Source organism: Suricata suricatta, chromosome 9, assembly GCF_006229205.1.
Source record: "Suricata suricatta isolate VVHF042 chromosome 9, meerkat_22Aug2017_6uvM2_HiC, whole genome shotgun sequence".
Taxonomy (NCBI): domain Eukaryota; kingdom Metazoa; phylum Chordata; class Mammalia; order Carnivora; family Herpestidae; genus Suricata; species Suricata suricatta.
This window is the reverse complement of record NC_043708.1, coordinates 114,397,661-114,414,040: the sequence shown is the minus strand read 5'-3', so window position 1 is coordinate 114,414,040 and position 16,380 is coordinate 114,397,661. Positions and strand designations below refer to the sequence as shown.

Sequence of the window (16,380 nt, the reverse complement as noted above, 5' to 3'; positions counted from 1 at the left end):
ACATATGTTTAAAAAATAGTGTTATATTCTTAAAAAAATGAAAAATAAAGTTACCACACCAAAAAAAAAAATATATATATATATACAATGGAATACTACATGGCAATGAGAAAGAATGAAATCTGGCCATTCATAGCAAAGTGGATGGAGGGTGTCATGCTAAGTGAAATAAGCCAGACAGAGAAGGACAGACACCATATGTTTTCCCTCATAGGTCTAACAGGAGAAACTTAACAGAGGACCATGGGGAGGGGAAGTGGGGGGAAAGAGTTAGGGAGAGGGAGGGAGGCAAATCATGAGAGACTCTTGAATACTGAAACAAAATGAGGGCTGAAGTGGGAGGAGGAAAGGGAAAGGGGGGTGATGGTCATGGAGGAGGGCACTTGTGGGGAAGAGCACTGGGTGTTATATGGAAACCAACTTGACAATAAAATAAGAAAAATAAAATAAATAATAAAATAAAAAAAGAAAAAGAAACATGGTTGGAACTAGAGGGTATTATGCAGTGAAATAAGTCTGTCAGAGAAAGACAGTTATATAATTTCACTCATATGTTGAATTTGAGAAACTCAACAGATGAACATAGGGGAAGGGAAGGAAAAATAAAATAAAAACAGAAAAAGAGGCAAACCATAAGATATTCTTAAATACGGGAAATAAACTGAGGGTTGCTGGGAGGGATGGGTTAAATGGGTGATAGGCATTAAGGAGAGCACTTTTGGGATGAGCACTGGGTGTCATATGTAAGCCAAGACTACACTGTATGTTAACTTACTTGAATATTTCTTTAAAAAGGCCAATAAACATGCCATCTGCCATGAAATGATACATGAGGAATGGACAGCATTTCTGCCATCCATAAGCCTGAACTTCATTCCATTGTTTCCAGGAAGTTACCAGATGTGATTTTGTTTGTGAGGACTATTTTAGAATATGACTAAAGCTGTCTTGAGATTAGTCTGACACCCCCACCTCACCTTATTTCACTCTACAAAGGCATTTACTTCATCATTTTAAGTCTCTTAAGTCTCTATGCCATGCCTTTTTAGTCATTTTAAATAACTTTAATTTGCTCATTATTTCTGAATTCCATAATGGTTGGAATGAAGAATTCTCTGCCATTCAATCGATAATACATTGAAAACAACTTGTATGAAAACAATCACTTAGGCTACAAGTGGTCCCATTTGATTTCTTTCTAGCTGTAGGAAATTTGATCAATGCAAAGACATAGAGAAATTTCCCATTAGGCAACTCGATGATATCATTTTTCAATTTTATATTTTAGAGAATAAAGTTTTAGCATGTAAAGAAATACTGACAGCAAATAACTTTCTCAACAGACATTTCATCCCTGCTTTGGTGGACGGTCTCTATACAAATTTGCATTGTCTTTTGTAAACACCCAGCTGATGTGCCATCACACACAGCAGACACATTCCATGCCCTTTTCCTAGTGGTGAACAATTAGAAAGATATTAGATGTCTGTGCCCAGTTCCTGTCAGAGCTCCTAAATACCTTGGAATTTCATGATTGATAAAGGTGATAGTAATGTCTTTGTTCCAATGAGGCATCTTATGGTAGGCTCCTGGATAGTTTCAGGATGAGAGCCAGGCACCAGAAAGACTAAGCCTTGATCAGAAACTTGGAAATTTCAGCTCCACTCTCCAACTTTCAGCGAGAGGAGAGGGCTGGAGATTGAGTTAATTACCAATGTCCACAATCATGTTAACTTAATAAAACTCCCACAAGCCTCCTAAACAACAGGGTTCTGGGAATTACTGGGTTGGTAAACAAATCTACATACTAGGAGGGTGAAATATCCCAACTCCATAGGAAGAGAAGCACCTGTACAGGAGACCCTTTCAGACTTTGCTTTATGTACCTCTTCATCTGGTTGTTCATTTTGTATCCTTTAAAATAAACTGGCAAATATAAATAAAGTGCTTTCCTGAGTTCTAATTGTAGCAAGTTATTGAACCTTAAGAAGGGGGATATGGAAACCTCCAACTTTGTAGGAGTGTGGGTATCCTGGGGACCTGATACTTGCAACTGGCATCTGAAGTGGGGCAGCCCTGTGGATTGAGCCCTTAAACCTGGGAGTCTGTGCTAACTCCAGATAGTAAGAATTGAATTGAATTATAGGATACACAGTTGGTATAAGAGAGTTGGAGAAGTGATTGGTGTGGGGACAAAAAAAAAAAAAAAAAAAACACATCCCCTAAGGGTGGCAAAATTTTGTAGAACCAGCTTCTCCACCTGTCTTCCAAAGCAACCAGTAGCTCCTGACAAAGAGTCAGCCACAGGAGAACAGGAAAGACAAAGTACTGCACAATACATTGGTCTGACAAATACCATCTCTAATATGACGTGGCCATCAGTCCCAAAAAGTGAACCATACAATAAGCCATAGTGGACAATACATTGTCACAAAACCTAGGAGGTTCAAATACAGAAATTCTGGGACACCTGAGTGGCTCAGTCGGTTAGGCCTCCGACTTCAGCTCAGGTCAGATCTCACGTTCGTGGGTTCGAGCCCTGCATCAGGCTCTGTGCTGACAGCCAGCTCAGGGCCTGGAGCCTGCTTCCGGTTCTGTGTCTCCCCCCTCTCTGCCCCTCCCCCTCTCATGCTCTGTCTCTCTCTGTATCAAAAATAAATAAAACATTTTTTAAAATACAGAAATTCCTGGATCTTGAAAACCATCTTCAATAAGAACTTGGGCCTTCTAGATATCATGGAACACCGAAAATAAGGACCAATTTGTGATCAAGTCATTCATCTGATTAAGACAGCTACATCAGCATGAATTCTAAAGGGGATCATAAAATGGTGACATTTCGTTGGGTCTCTGTATGAGCTAGAACTCACAGTTACACATGATAGAAAGTCCAGTACAGAATGGCTAAAGAAAAAGGTGAGTTATGAGATGATATGTGCTACAGGTATGGAGGTAGATAAAATGGCATGGCATTTGTATTTTCCAAATTTGGCTTCACCAATATGGTCTATCCTTCATACTCTTCTTACCATGTGACATGGCTACTCTTACATTAGGAGATTCCTTCCTCTGAATTTGGAAAAGCCTGTGACATAGAGTTAGAGACTGATGCCTAGGATGCCTCATTCATTTGAGCCATAGCCTAGCCATAAGACATGTATGTAAGCAAGCCTCACATGATTCTAGTCTCCAGATTTTGAGTAGGCTCTCCTGATTCTGAGTGGATCAGAAACAAACTTGTTCTTTCAAGTCCTGCAAAAATAGGACAGTTAAAGAGAAAAATAATTATTGCTGCCTCTTGAAGCCACTACATTTTGTGGCAACTTGTTATGCAGCCATAACAGGGATAGAGATAACAAAGATATCAAGATCCTTGCCCTGGCTCTGATTCCTCTAGGTTTAGAGCCTAGACTGTGGCCTCTCAGTAATGCCATACAACATCCCCAGGCTTTCCATATTACCCTTGAAGAGTGGAAGAAACTTTACTTCTCCAACAACTCAACAGTTTTTGGTGCTGGTCAAAAACTGTCCCATATTTCCTTTGAGTTGTATGCCATACTCCAATTGTTCCTTAGTTGCCTTGGGTCCCTCCCCCCATTCTGGGACATATCCTCCTGGGAAGTGCATTAGTGAGGAAAGGGGGATTACTCCAAATCAAAACAGTGTCATTGGTTCCATAAAAATGGAAAGCAAAATCAATAAGTGCTTAGTAGAACATTCTTTCCATCACCTCTCATAGCATCCTCTGGCTGGGTATCTTGGGCTCTTATGGCTCTCTTCACCTTTTTGGAACTCTTTTGCCTTCAAAAGTCCTTTTTCTACCAAACAGCCCTCCAATGCTCTGAGCCTGCCCAACTCCTTCCACTTTATATTAGCGATACTCAAGACTACTGCTTAAAAGTGTTGAAGAATACCCCTACTACACTGATGGTGGGAATGTAAACTGGTACAGCCGCTCTGGAAAACAGTGTGGAGACTCCTCAAAAAACTATAGCTAGAACTCCCCTATGACCCAGCAATAGCACTGCTAGGGATTTACCCAAGGGATACAGAAGTGCTGATGCATAGGAGCACATGTATCCCAATGTCCATAGTGGCACTTTCTACAATAGCCAAATTATGGAAAGAGCCTAAATATCCATCAACTGATGAATGGATCAAGAAGATGTGGTATATATATATACAACAGAGTACTATATGGCAATGAGGAAGAATGAAATCTGGCCATTTGTAGCAAAGTGGATGGACCTTGAGGGTGTCATGCTAAGCGAAATAAGTCAGGAAGAGAAGGATAGATACCATATGTTTGCATTCATAGGTCTAACAGGAGAGACCGGGCAGGGGACCATGGGGAGAGGAAGGGGGAAAGAGGATGGGGAAGAGTGAGGGACACAGATCAAGGGAGACTATTGAATACTGAAAACGAACCATGGACTGAAGGGGGAGGGGAAGGGAGGGAGGGAGTGATGGTCATGGTGGGGGGTACTTGTGGGGATAAGCACTGGGTGTTATATGGAAACCAATTTGACAATAAACTATTAAAAAAGTGTTGAAGAATATGCTAATCTACACAACTGGTTTCACTCTAAAGCTGATGATTTTATGTCTCAGTGCAAACCAACAAAAGAGTTTCCTTATGTTTGTATAAGGGCAGGAGAGTGAAAGGTGGGTGGATTTGAGTATTCCTGCAGACACAAAACAAGGCTGCCTGCTCAGGAAAGTCTTAGGAACACTTCTGCTCTCACCAGGAGAGAGTCACATGAAAATAACCCTTTCTTTCTTAGCAAACTTAATGTATGGATGAGACTAACTTGAAATTTATATCCAGAAAATATTGATTCCATGTTCATGATTTTAACTCTGGTTCAGTGAGTTTATAGCAGTACAATTAATAAAGAGATAAACCTAAAAGAAATCTAAATTATATCAGTTTTAGCCTTTGAGAAAATATGTGCCCACCTGTATATCCTTCAAAAAAGATCTAGAATGAACATTTTATAAAATCTAGTGACCAAAACAGTTTATCTTAATTTAATGTTAATCAATGTTTGTTATCCTCTGAGTCATACTAAGCAAAGCCTGTTGTTTTTAGAATACTAGTTTCTAAATAGTTTACTTTCTGGATATTTTTTCTCCCTAATTTAAATTACCAACTTGTTCATTTTTTTCCAAACTTGCTTATTTTTTAAAGCTCATAAGAGTAAGCTGTGTCCCAATAAATCTCAAAAGTAAATGAAAGGACAAATGATAAAAACGTGGAGGTTAATTTCCACAATAAAATTCATCTTGTTGTGTCTCTAAATTTAAAGAAATAGTAAAAATCTGCACCATTAATTGGAGAAAAACTTTTATTTGAACCATGATTATTGTCTGGTAATGTTCCATGGAGAAATGCCCTATTGAAGTATGTCATAAGAAAGGGTACCCCATGGAGGGGTGCCCCATGGAGGAGTATACCATGGAGACTATGTTCCTGTTTAGTGAGAGAATTCAACATGAGTATTATCTACCTTCAGAAAATAACCCACTCCAAAGAGAATAGTATTAAATTCCATTGTACCCCTACAATCATCACAAAAGATCACAAGGAAGAAATGAGTAATACCACTATCTTCAGAAGGAGGGCAGGGGACTTCTGGTGGCCAAGGTAATGACAGCCACCAAAATCCAAAGCTCTTCACACAGCTCACAATAAACTCTACAGATCAATAAGAAGTACAGATAAAACCACATAGATACCATGCCTTCAACATAACTAACTAGAAGATAGAGAGTACCATAAACTTTATATTACTGGTCAGCAAAGAAATAAACATTAATTCTCAGCAGAGCTGGCTCTCAAGCCCCTGCTCCAGGTCTTTCCAAATTGCTAGAGGAATCAGAAAACTTCGTGAGAAAGAAAAAAAGGAATAAAGTTCCTAGGATGAGTGAATAAGAACAGCTATAAAAGGAAAGTCCAACCTAAATGTTAAAGTATTGAAAAATAACCTGCTCAATCAGAGCAGAAACAACGGAAAAAGGATGCAAATATGCACGGAGTAACAGGCAGCAGCCTTGGCACACATTCCTTTCTGGGAGAGAAGACAGCAGAAAGAAAGGCAGCAGTTCTCATTGGAGTTTGGGAGGTGAAGGGAAAGGCAGCAAGAGGAGGAAATAATCTTATAAGAAAAAAAGAACCAAAAATTGATAGACATTCCCTCACCTACAAAAATAAATAAATAAAATCATCCTTTAAAAAACTACAGTCTGTGGCACTGACCACAGACGGTGCTCTAGCCTAGGAATCTTCAAATTCCTTTGCCCCCCTCCCCCAAAAGCCAAACCCATCTATGAAAGCACATGGATAAAAGCAGACTTCACCTATGCAAGGCTTTCATAAGAAAATAACAGAACATGAGAATCTAAATACTGAACCTGATAAAGATTTCTCTAAAAGACAAAATATGAACTAGAAAACAAAATTGCATTACATTCTAAAAACTGAACTATAGGGGCGCCTGGGTGGCTCAGTTGGTTAAGTGTCCAACTTCAGCTCAGGTCATGATCTCGCAGTCCATGGGTTCAAGCCCCACTTCAGGTTCTGTGCTGACAGCTCAGCTTGGAGCCTGTTTCAGATTCTGTGTCTCCCTCTGACTCTCCCCCTCCCCCGCTCACTTTCTGTCTCTCTCTCTCAAAATAAAATAAAGACATAAAAAAACTAAATACTGAACTATATACCTTAAATAAGCACATGGAAATATGAAGAAAAAAACAGCAACAAAAAGAACACCTTAAACCAGAGACCAAAATGCTAAGAACTGAAATAACAGGGGAAGAGGCAAGATGGCGGAGAAGGGAGCTCTGTAAACTTTGTCTGCCCCGTCTATTGAACTAAGAAGGACATTACTCTTATCTGAAAGAGTGGGAGGAGAAAATACAGACTCCAGAAAGAAGACAACCTCAAAGATGCCTGAGTGAGTGGGAACTGGGGAGATTGGAACTCGGGCCAGCCCAAGAGGTGCAGGGGAGGTGGAAGTGTCAGCCCAACAGAGAAAGCACATGGAGCTTTGGAGCCCCTGAGAGACAAAGGGAGGAGAAAGAAAAACTGAACATGCTCATAGTACTGTCTCTAGAGAAGAGATAAAGAACCTAACCCTGGATGGAGAGAAAAACTCTCACCCCATATAAAACCACTGAGCTTGGGAGAGAAACCTGTCCCGTATAGCTGACGAATTCTTCCTTGGGCTCTGCTACATCGACTCTGACCCAGGATGGCACCAAAACAAAAAAAACAGACCCCTCCCTCTGCGTGATCCCAGCTGGGAGGCAGGCGGCAGGCAACAGCCCACGAGCCCACCTCGCCTCCAGCAGTGGCAGAGCGAATCCCAGGTGGCACTGGGAAAAACAGGCCCCACCCCTAGCAGAGAGTTGTGGCAGCTGCAGGGGCGCATCTCGAGTCCAACAGCCTGCAGCTCGAATCCTAGGTGACACCAGGAAAAACAGTCCCATGCCTAAAAGATCCAGGCAAGGAGTTGCAGTGGCCTGCAGGAGTGCACCTCCCCTCCAGCAGTGGCAATCCCAGGTGGCACCAGGAATAACAGCCCCCAGCCCTACGGGATCCCTGAAAGGAGTTGGCAGTGGCAGGGGGCTGCAGGAGTGCACCTCGACTCCTGCAGCTGCAGCTCGAATCCCAGCAAGAGCCAAGAGAAACAGCTCCCTCCCCCTATGAGATCCTGGCTAAGAAGCCTGCTGCCAAAGCGAGTACACCTCATCTGTGGTAGCATTAAAGTACATGGACTAGGATTTTGAAGTGAGGTGGGCCTGGAAAATACAGCTTGCCTCGGCCACGGCAAAAGGAGATTGGACTCATAAGAGTGGCTTGCAGGGCTTAGTTAGAACAGAGCTTGGTGCCCCTCCATTCTTCTCTCCACAACCACCAAGGCAAGGCCTTGGAGAGCAGCTCCCAAGAACTACCTACAGCAAACCACTCCTATCCACTGGGGGTAGCTGCTGCTTTTTTGTATTTATTTATTATTATTATTAATTTATTTACTCTTTTTTTACTTTTTATTTTTATTTTTTTAATTTCTCTTTATTTTCCTTTTTCCTTTCTCCATATTTTTCTTGTTTTCTCCCTTGCCATCCAGATATAGTCTCCCTTATCTCATCCTTATCTCTCCCCTCAACTGGTTATAGGTTTTTAGACTGTCCATTGTCCTTTATTGTCTCTGCCCCATTTTATTTTTTTCTTCTCTTCTTTTCTTTTTCTCTTTCCCCTCCCTCCCTTTTCTTTTCTTACTGTCCCCTTTTAATTTGTTTGTTTGTTTGATTTGTCTGTGCATTTGTGTGCTTTTGTTCCCTATGTGTTTGTCTGTTTTCCTTTTCAAGGCTAAACCAAGAAACAAGCCAGCGTATGCAATATAGAGAGTCCCAAATATCACTGAGTAGGGAAATAAAATAATCAAAGGCACAACAAGAGAAACTGAGAGACACTTAAGTGTTTAAGTGTTTAAGTGTGAAAAGAACACTTCCTGAAACGACAGGCCCTGGACAGTCAATAAGCCTCTTTTAACAGAGCAATACTAACAGGTGTACAATGCACAATAAGCTTTTAAAACTGACAAGAGTCAGAAAGCTAGCCAAAATGACAAAATGAAAGAACTCTCCCATAAATAAAATCCAAAAGAAGTCACAGCCAGAACTGCTCAAAACAGATCTAAGCAACATAACTGAACAAGCATTTAAAACAATTGTCATAAAACGAATCGCTTGGCTTGAAAACAGCATCAGAAAAGCTACTGATACAATGACAAGGGACTTTCAAAATAGCTGTGGCAAGTTAAAAAAGACTATACATGAGGTGAATAAAAAAGTGGAGGCGGTCACCTCATATACTGAAGAGGAAGAGAGAATAGGTGAAGTAGAAGACGCAGTTATAGAAAAAGAGGAAGCAGAGGGAAAAAAAGAGACAAATTGGTCCAGGAGCAAGAAAGGAGAATTCAAGACCTGAGTGATACAATCAAACAACTGTATCTCTATCATAGGAATGCCTGAAGAAGGAGAGAGAGGTCCTGAAAGGATGCTAGAAAAAGTTATAACTGAGAATTTCCCAAATGTGAGGAAAGAAATAGTCATTCAAATTCAAGAGGCACAAAGAACCCCCTTAGATATAATTTGAATCAACCTTGGCCATGACATATCATAGTGAAACTAGAAAAATATAAAGATAAAGAGAGAATTCTGAAAGTAGCTAGGGAGAAAAGAGCCCTAACATACAAACAAAACCTATCAGAGTGGTTACAGACCTATCTAATGAAACTTGGCAGGCCAGGAAGGAATGGCAGGAAATCTTCAATGTGAGGAACATAAAAATATGCAGCCAAGAATCCTTTATCCAGCAAGCCTGTCATTCAAAATAAAAGGAGAGATAAAGGTGTTCCCAGATAAACAAAAATTGAGAGAATTCATGACCACTAAACCAGCCCTACAAAAAATCCTAAGAAAGATTCTATGAAGGAAATATTGCAAAGAATACAAGGTACAGGAGACATTACTACAAACATGAACACTGTGGAGAACACCATGAATCTAAACCCACATTTTTCAATAGTAACACTGAATGTAAATGGACTCAATGCTCCAATCAAATGACACAGGGTAGCAGAATGGATTATAAATCAATATCCATCTATTTTCTGTCTACAAGCAACTCATTTTAACTGAAGACACTTCAGATTGAAAGTAAAGGGATGGAGAAATATCTATCAGGTGACTGAAAGCTAAAAGAAAGCCAGAGTAGCCATACTTATATCAGACAAACTGGACTTTAAAGTAAAAGCAGCAACAAAAGATTAAGAAGGATATTATATAATAATTACAGGGTCTCTCCATCTGGAAGAGATAACAATTATAAACAACTAAGCACCAAATTCAGGAGAACCCAAATACATAAAACAATTAATCACAAACAGAACCAATCTTATTGATAAGAACGTGTTAATTGCTGGAGACTTTAATACTCCACTGACAGCAATGGATAGATCCACCAGACAGAAAATCACTAAAGAAACAATGGACCTGAACGACACATTGGAACAGATAGAATTGATAGATATATTTAGAACTTTGCATGCTGAAGTTAGGAAATTCACCTTCTTTTCGAGTGCACATGGCACATTCTCCAAGAGAGGTCACATACTAGGGCACAAAGCAGCCCTCCATAAGTATAAACGAATTGAGATCATACCATGCACACTTTCAGATCACAATGCTAATAAACTTGAATTTAGCCACAGGAAAAAGTCTGGAAAATTTCCAAAAATGTGGAGATTATAAACCACCCTTCTAAGGAATGATTGGGCCAATCAGGCAAGTAGAGAAGAAATTAAGAAGTATATGGAAACAAATGAAAATGAAAATACAACAATCCAAACTCTGGGATGCAGCAAAGGCAGTCCTAAGAGGAAAGTATATTGCAATCCAGGCCTATTTCAACAAATTAGAAAAGGTGAAAATTCACAATCTAACAGAGCACCTAAAGGAATGAGAAGGGGAACAGCAAGAGCACCCTAATACCAGCAGACGAAGAGAAATAATTAAGATCAGGGCAGAAATAAACAATATAGAATCCAAGAAAACAGTTGAGCAGATCAATGAAACCAAGAGTTGGGTTTTTTTCCAAAAAAATACACAAAATTGATAAACTTCTAACCAAGTTCCTTAGAAAGAAAAGAGAGAACACACAAATAGAAAAAATCATGAATGAAAATGGATCTATTACACCAATCCCTTAGAAATACAAGCAATCATTAGAGATTAATATGAAAAAATATATGCCAACAAACTGGACAATCTAGAAGAAATGGACATATTCTTAAACATACATGCACTACCAAAATTCAAACAAGCAGAGATAGAAAGTATAAAAAGACCAATAACCAGTGAAGAAATTGAATCCGTTATCAAAAATCTCCCAATGAATAAGAGCCCAGGGCCAGATGCCTTCCCAGCAGAATTCCACCAGACATTTAAAGCAGAGCTAATACCCATTCTTCTCAAACTATTCCAAAAATAGGAATAGAAGGAAAATGTCCAAACTCATTCTACGAAGCCAGCATCACCTTGATACCCAAACCAGAAATAGACCCAGCAAGAAAAGAGAACTACAGACCAATATCCTTAATGAATACAGATGCAAAAATACTCAACAAGATACTAGCAAATTGAATTAAACAGCATATAAAAAGAATTATCCATCACGATCAAGTGGGATTCATTCCTGGGTTACAGGGCTGGTTCAATATTCACAAATCCATCAATGTGATCCATCACATTAACAAAAGAAAAGATAAAACCCATATGATCCTGGAGATAGATGCAGAAAAAGCATTTGACAAAATATAGCATCCTTTCTTAATAAAAACCCTTGAGAAAGTAGGAATAAAAGGGATTTACTTAAACATTTATGAAAAGCCCAAATCTAATATCATCCTCAATGGGGAAAAACTGAGAGCTTTTCCCCTGAGATCAAGAACACTACAGGGGTGTCCACTCTCACCACTGTTGTTTAACACAGTCCTGGAAGTCCTAGCATTGGTGATCAGACAACAAAAGGAAATAAAAGGCATCAGAATTGGCAAAGAAGAAGTCAAACTTTCACTTTTTGCAGATGACATGGAAAACCCAGCAGACTCCACCAGAAGCCTACTAGAACTGATCAATGAATTCAGTAAAGTTGCAGGGTACAAAATCAATGTACAGAATTCAGTTGTATTTCTATACACCAATGATGAAGCAATGGAAAGAGAAATCAAGAAACTGATCCCATTCACAATTGCATGAAAAAACCATAAAATACCTAGGAATAAACCTAACCAAGGATGTAAAAAACCTATATGATAGAAACTATAGAAGACTATGAAATAAATTGAAGAAGACACCTAGAATTGGAAAAACATTCCCTGCTCATGGATCAGAAGAATAAAAATTGTGAAAATGTCGTTATTACCCAAAGTAATCTACACATTTAATACCACCCCAATCAAAATAGCACCAGCATTCTTCTCAAAGCTAGAACAAATTATCCTAAAATTGGTATGGACCCACAAAAGACCCTAAATAGCCAAAGTAATAATGAAGAAGAAAACAAAAACAGAAGGCATCACAATCACAGACTTTAGCCTCTACTACAAAGCTGTCATCATCAAGACAGCATGGTATTGGCACAAAAACAGGCACATAGACCAATGGAATAGAATAGAGAACCCAGAACTGGGCCCACAAATGTATGGCCAATTAATCTTTGGCAAAGCAGGAAAGAGTCTACAATGGAAAAAAGACAATCTCTTTAGCAGGTTGTAATGAGAGAACTGGACTGCAACAAGCACAAGAATGAAACTAGACCACTTTCTTACACTATACACAAAAATAAACTCAAAATGGATGAAGGACCTGAATGTGAGATAGAAAACCGTCGAGGAGAAAGTAGGAAACAACCTCCTGGACCTCAACTGCAGGAATTTCCTTCTCAACACATCCCCAAAGGCAAGGGAAATGAAAGCAAAAATGAACTATTGGGACTGCATCAAAATTAAAAGCTTCTGTACTGCAAAGGAAACAATCAAGAGAACTACTAGGGAACAGATGGAATGGGAGAAGATAGTTGCAAATGACATATCAGATAAAGGGCTAGTATCTAAAATCTACAAGGAACTCACCAAACTCCACACCCAAAAAACAAATAACCCAGTATATAAATGGGCAGAAGATTTGAACAGACATTTCTCCAAAGAGGACACCCAAATGGCCAACAGGCACATGAAACAATGCTCAGCGTTACTCAGCATCAGGGAAATACAAATCAATTGCATTTGTAATTGCACCAAAAAAATGAAAATGCCAAGGGATGACCTTAACCAAGAGGTGAAAACCTTGTATTCTGAAAACTATAAAACACTGACGAAAGAAATGAGGAGGACAGAAACAATTGGCAAGATATTCCATGCTCATGGGTTGAAAGAACACATATTTTTAAAATGTCCATACTACCCAAAGCAATCTACAGATTTAATAAAATCACTATCAAAATCGGCAACCACATTTTTCACAGCACAAGAAGAAAGAATCCAATAAATTTAAATGGAACAACAAAAGACCCTGAATAGCCAAAGTAATCTTAAAAACAAACAAGCAAACAAAGCTGGAAGTAACACAACTTTAACTTTCAAGTTGTATTACAAAGCTGTTATATCAAAAACAATATGGTATTGGCACAAAAATAGACATATATCAATGGAATATAATATAAAGCAAATAATATAAATCGCCTTCAACAAAAGAGGCAAGAATATGCAATGGGGAAAAGACAGTCTTTTGAACAATTGGTTTTGGGAAAACTGAACAGCTACATGCAAATGAATGAAACTGAGGGGCACCTGGGTGGCTCAGTTGATTAACCATCTGTCTTCAGCTCAGGTCATGATCTCACAGTTCATGGGTTTGAGCCCCATGTCAAGCTCTGTGCTGATAGCTAGCTCAGAGCCTGGATCCTGCTTCAGATTCTGTGTCTCCCTCTCTCTCTGACCCTCCCCTGCTCACACTCTCTCTCTCTCTCTCTCAAAAATAAAAAAAAAATTTTAAGAATGAAACTGAACCACTTTTTTAATACCATACACAAAAATAAACTCAAAATTGTTTAATCTTAGGAAGAGAACATAGCAAGAGCCATGAGTAGGCAACAGCAAGACTCAACAGACCCTGAAGAGCCTTATGAGCCCTCGAAAGCCCAAGAAAGGTCTGCAGGAGGCCAGAAAAAGAGGGAGAAGAGTGAATGAGCAGAAGAGAAGGCTTCCTGGAAGAGGTGAGATTCAACGTCCCTCCATTCGCCTAAGAGATCTTCTCGCAGCATGTTCGTGTTGGGCACATAAAGTACCAGCAAAGGCCAAATGTGTTACTCAACTACTTCCATTCCACCACCTCCACCATCCCATCCAGCCAGCCAACCACCATTGCCAGCATCTCACCCAACACAACCGCCAGTCCCAAGTCTACCTCCCAGAAACATTAAACCTCCTTTAGATATAAAAAGCCCTGTAAATGAAGAAAGTCAAGATGGTGTCCTGCACTCTGATGGTACTGGAAATCTAGAGGAGGAACAAGAGAGTGAAGGAGAAACCTATGAAGACATAGAAGCAACCAAAGAAAGAGAGCAAAAAAGAGAGAAGGAAGAAAAGAAGAGATTAGAACTGGAGAAAAAGGAACAGAAAGAGCGAGAAAAGAAAGAACAAGAAATAAAGAAGAAATTTAAACTAACAGGCCCCATTCAAGTCATCCATCAAGCAAAAGCTTGCTGTGATGTCAAAGGAGGAAAGAATGAACTGAGCTTCAAGCAAGGAGAGCAAATTGAAATAATCCACATCACAGGCAACCCGGAAGGAAAATGGCTGGGCAGAAGAGCCAGGGGCTCGTATGGCTATATTAAAACAACTGCCATAGAAATTGACTATGACTCCCTGAAGCTGAAGAAAAACTCTCTCAGTGCTCTTTCATCAAGGCCAATTGAAGACGACCAGGAGGTATATAATGATGTTGCAGAGCAGGACAATATTAACAGCCACAGTCAGAGCGGAAGTGGAGGGATGTTCCCACCTCCCCCAGATGATGATATTTATGATGGGATTGAAGAGGAAGAAACTGATGATGGCTCCATACTACAGGTTGAAGAGAAGAGCAATTCGTGGTCCTGGGGGATTTTGAAGATGTTAAAGGGAAAAGATGACAAAAAGAAAAGTATACGAGAGAAACCTAAAATCTCTGAGTCAGACAATAATGAAGGTTCATCTTTTCCTGCTCCACCTAAACAATTGGACACGGGAGATGAAGTTTATGACGATGTGGATGCCTCTGACTTCCCTGCCCCGCCAGCACAGTTGAGTCAAGGAGCCAAGGCTAAGACCAAAGAGAAAGACGCCAAGAAGCTAAAAAAGCAGGAAAAAGAAGAGAAAGACTTCAGGAAAAAGTTTAAATATGATGGTGAAATTAGAGTTTTATATTCCACCAAAGTTGCACCCTCCTTAACTTCTAAAAAATGGGGGACCAGAGATCTCCAGATGAAGCCCAGTGAATCTCTTGAAGTTATACAAAGCACAGACGATATGAAAGTTCTCTGCAGGAATGAAGAAGGAAAATATGGATATGTTCTCCGAAGTTCCTTGGTGGATAATGATGGAGAGATCTATGATGATATTGCTGATGGTTGCATCTATGACAATGACTAGATCTCAGCTATGTTCATTCTGCTGTGCTCTTTTAATGCCAATATGAAGTCTGAGTTTCAGCTGACCTGTTATTGGATATCACAGAAAATGAACTCACAAAACGACTTATTACCATTTGTTATAAAATTCTGATTATCTTTATGAAGTTTTGAAACTTTGGACTTAGAAAATGGTCTTAACATCTTGGACGACTGCATCAATGAGATTTAAGAATTATTAAATATTCTATTTCTGCCTCAGCAACAATTATGAATGCACTTCCTTTAGACCATCAGTAGGCAACCTCCCCTCCCTAAAAAAAGAAGTTGAGAAGAAATGGCTGTGCTCTCTAAAGGAATATGAGGACAAAGAATAAAGAGATATAAGGAAGGAAATTTTAAAACATCCCACAAAAATGAAAACCATCATTTGAACCTCTAATTATGATTGAATCTTATATTCTTTATTCAAAATATCTATCTTCAAAAAGGTGGAACTGCCTTCTCTCTTGCTGGGGGGGATAAATGTTTTCTAAAATTGTAGCAGTAGCAGAATTTTTGTATAAAGATTGTCCCCGATTGTTAATTGTGAATACATGTTAATTATTTGATAAGAATGTATGCATTTAGTATGCACATTTAAGATTAAAACTGTAAAGGGTCGAAAATAAGTTTTCTTTTTGCAGATTCATCCACGAACAATTTAATTATGTACTCATTTAAAGTCCTGTTGTAACTATAGTAGATATAAATGTGGACTACCCTAAAATAATGAAGAACGAAAGAATGAACTTTGAAATTAATTGGGTTTTTTGGATACCTCTTTACTATGAAGATTCGTTTGAAGGTTTTTGTTTTTCAGTTACCTCTGTGGAACATTTTTTTTTTTTTAACCACCTTCCTGGAAAGTTGGCCTAGTGTTTGGACACAAGTGTTCCCTACTCATACATACTCATTCCCAAAGCATTTCCAAAACAAAACGTGAGGCATTCAGGTTCCAAATGCTAAGAACACTAAACACCATGATACAAAATGCAAACCCCTAACATCCAAGAAAATACCACGTTAGGTAATTTTTTCACATCTTCCAAAACATGCAAATCCTAATGCTGGCTCCACTACTAATGAATAGTAGTAATAGTGTGGTA

General features: G+C 39.2%; 2 protein-coding genes across 2 annotated transcripts in view; one reads left to right on the top strand and one right to left on the bottom strand.

Moving 5' to 3' along the window:
• OCA2 (OCA2 melanosomal transmembrane protein) overlaps nt 1–16,380 on the bottom strand; it is a 406,012-nt gene that overhangs the window by 85,374 nt on the left and 304,258 nt on the right. The gene's annotated exons all lie outside the window — the stretch shown is intronic.
• On the top strand, nt 13,704–15,423 carry LOC115301078 (FYN-binding protein 1-like). Its single transcript, XM_029950754.1, has 2 exons — nt 13,704–13,771; nt 13,907–15,423. The coding sequence occupies exons 1-2, from the start codon at nt 13,704–13,706 to the stop codon at nt 15,252–15,254; spliced, it is 1,416 nt and encodes a 471-aa protein (XP_029806614.1). The 3' UTR covers nt 15,255–15,423.

Bases quoted from the DNA above. Each gene is read 5' to 3' on its own strand.
- LOC115301078 (XM_029950754.1), top strand. From the start codon at position 13,704: ATGAGTAGGCAACAGCAAGACTCAACAGACCCTGAAGAGCCTTATGAG. The intron at 13,772-13,906 runs GTCTGCAGGAGG...GGGCACATAAAG, and splicing joins CCCTCGAAAGCCCAAGAAAG to TACCAGCAAAGGCCAAATGT.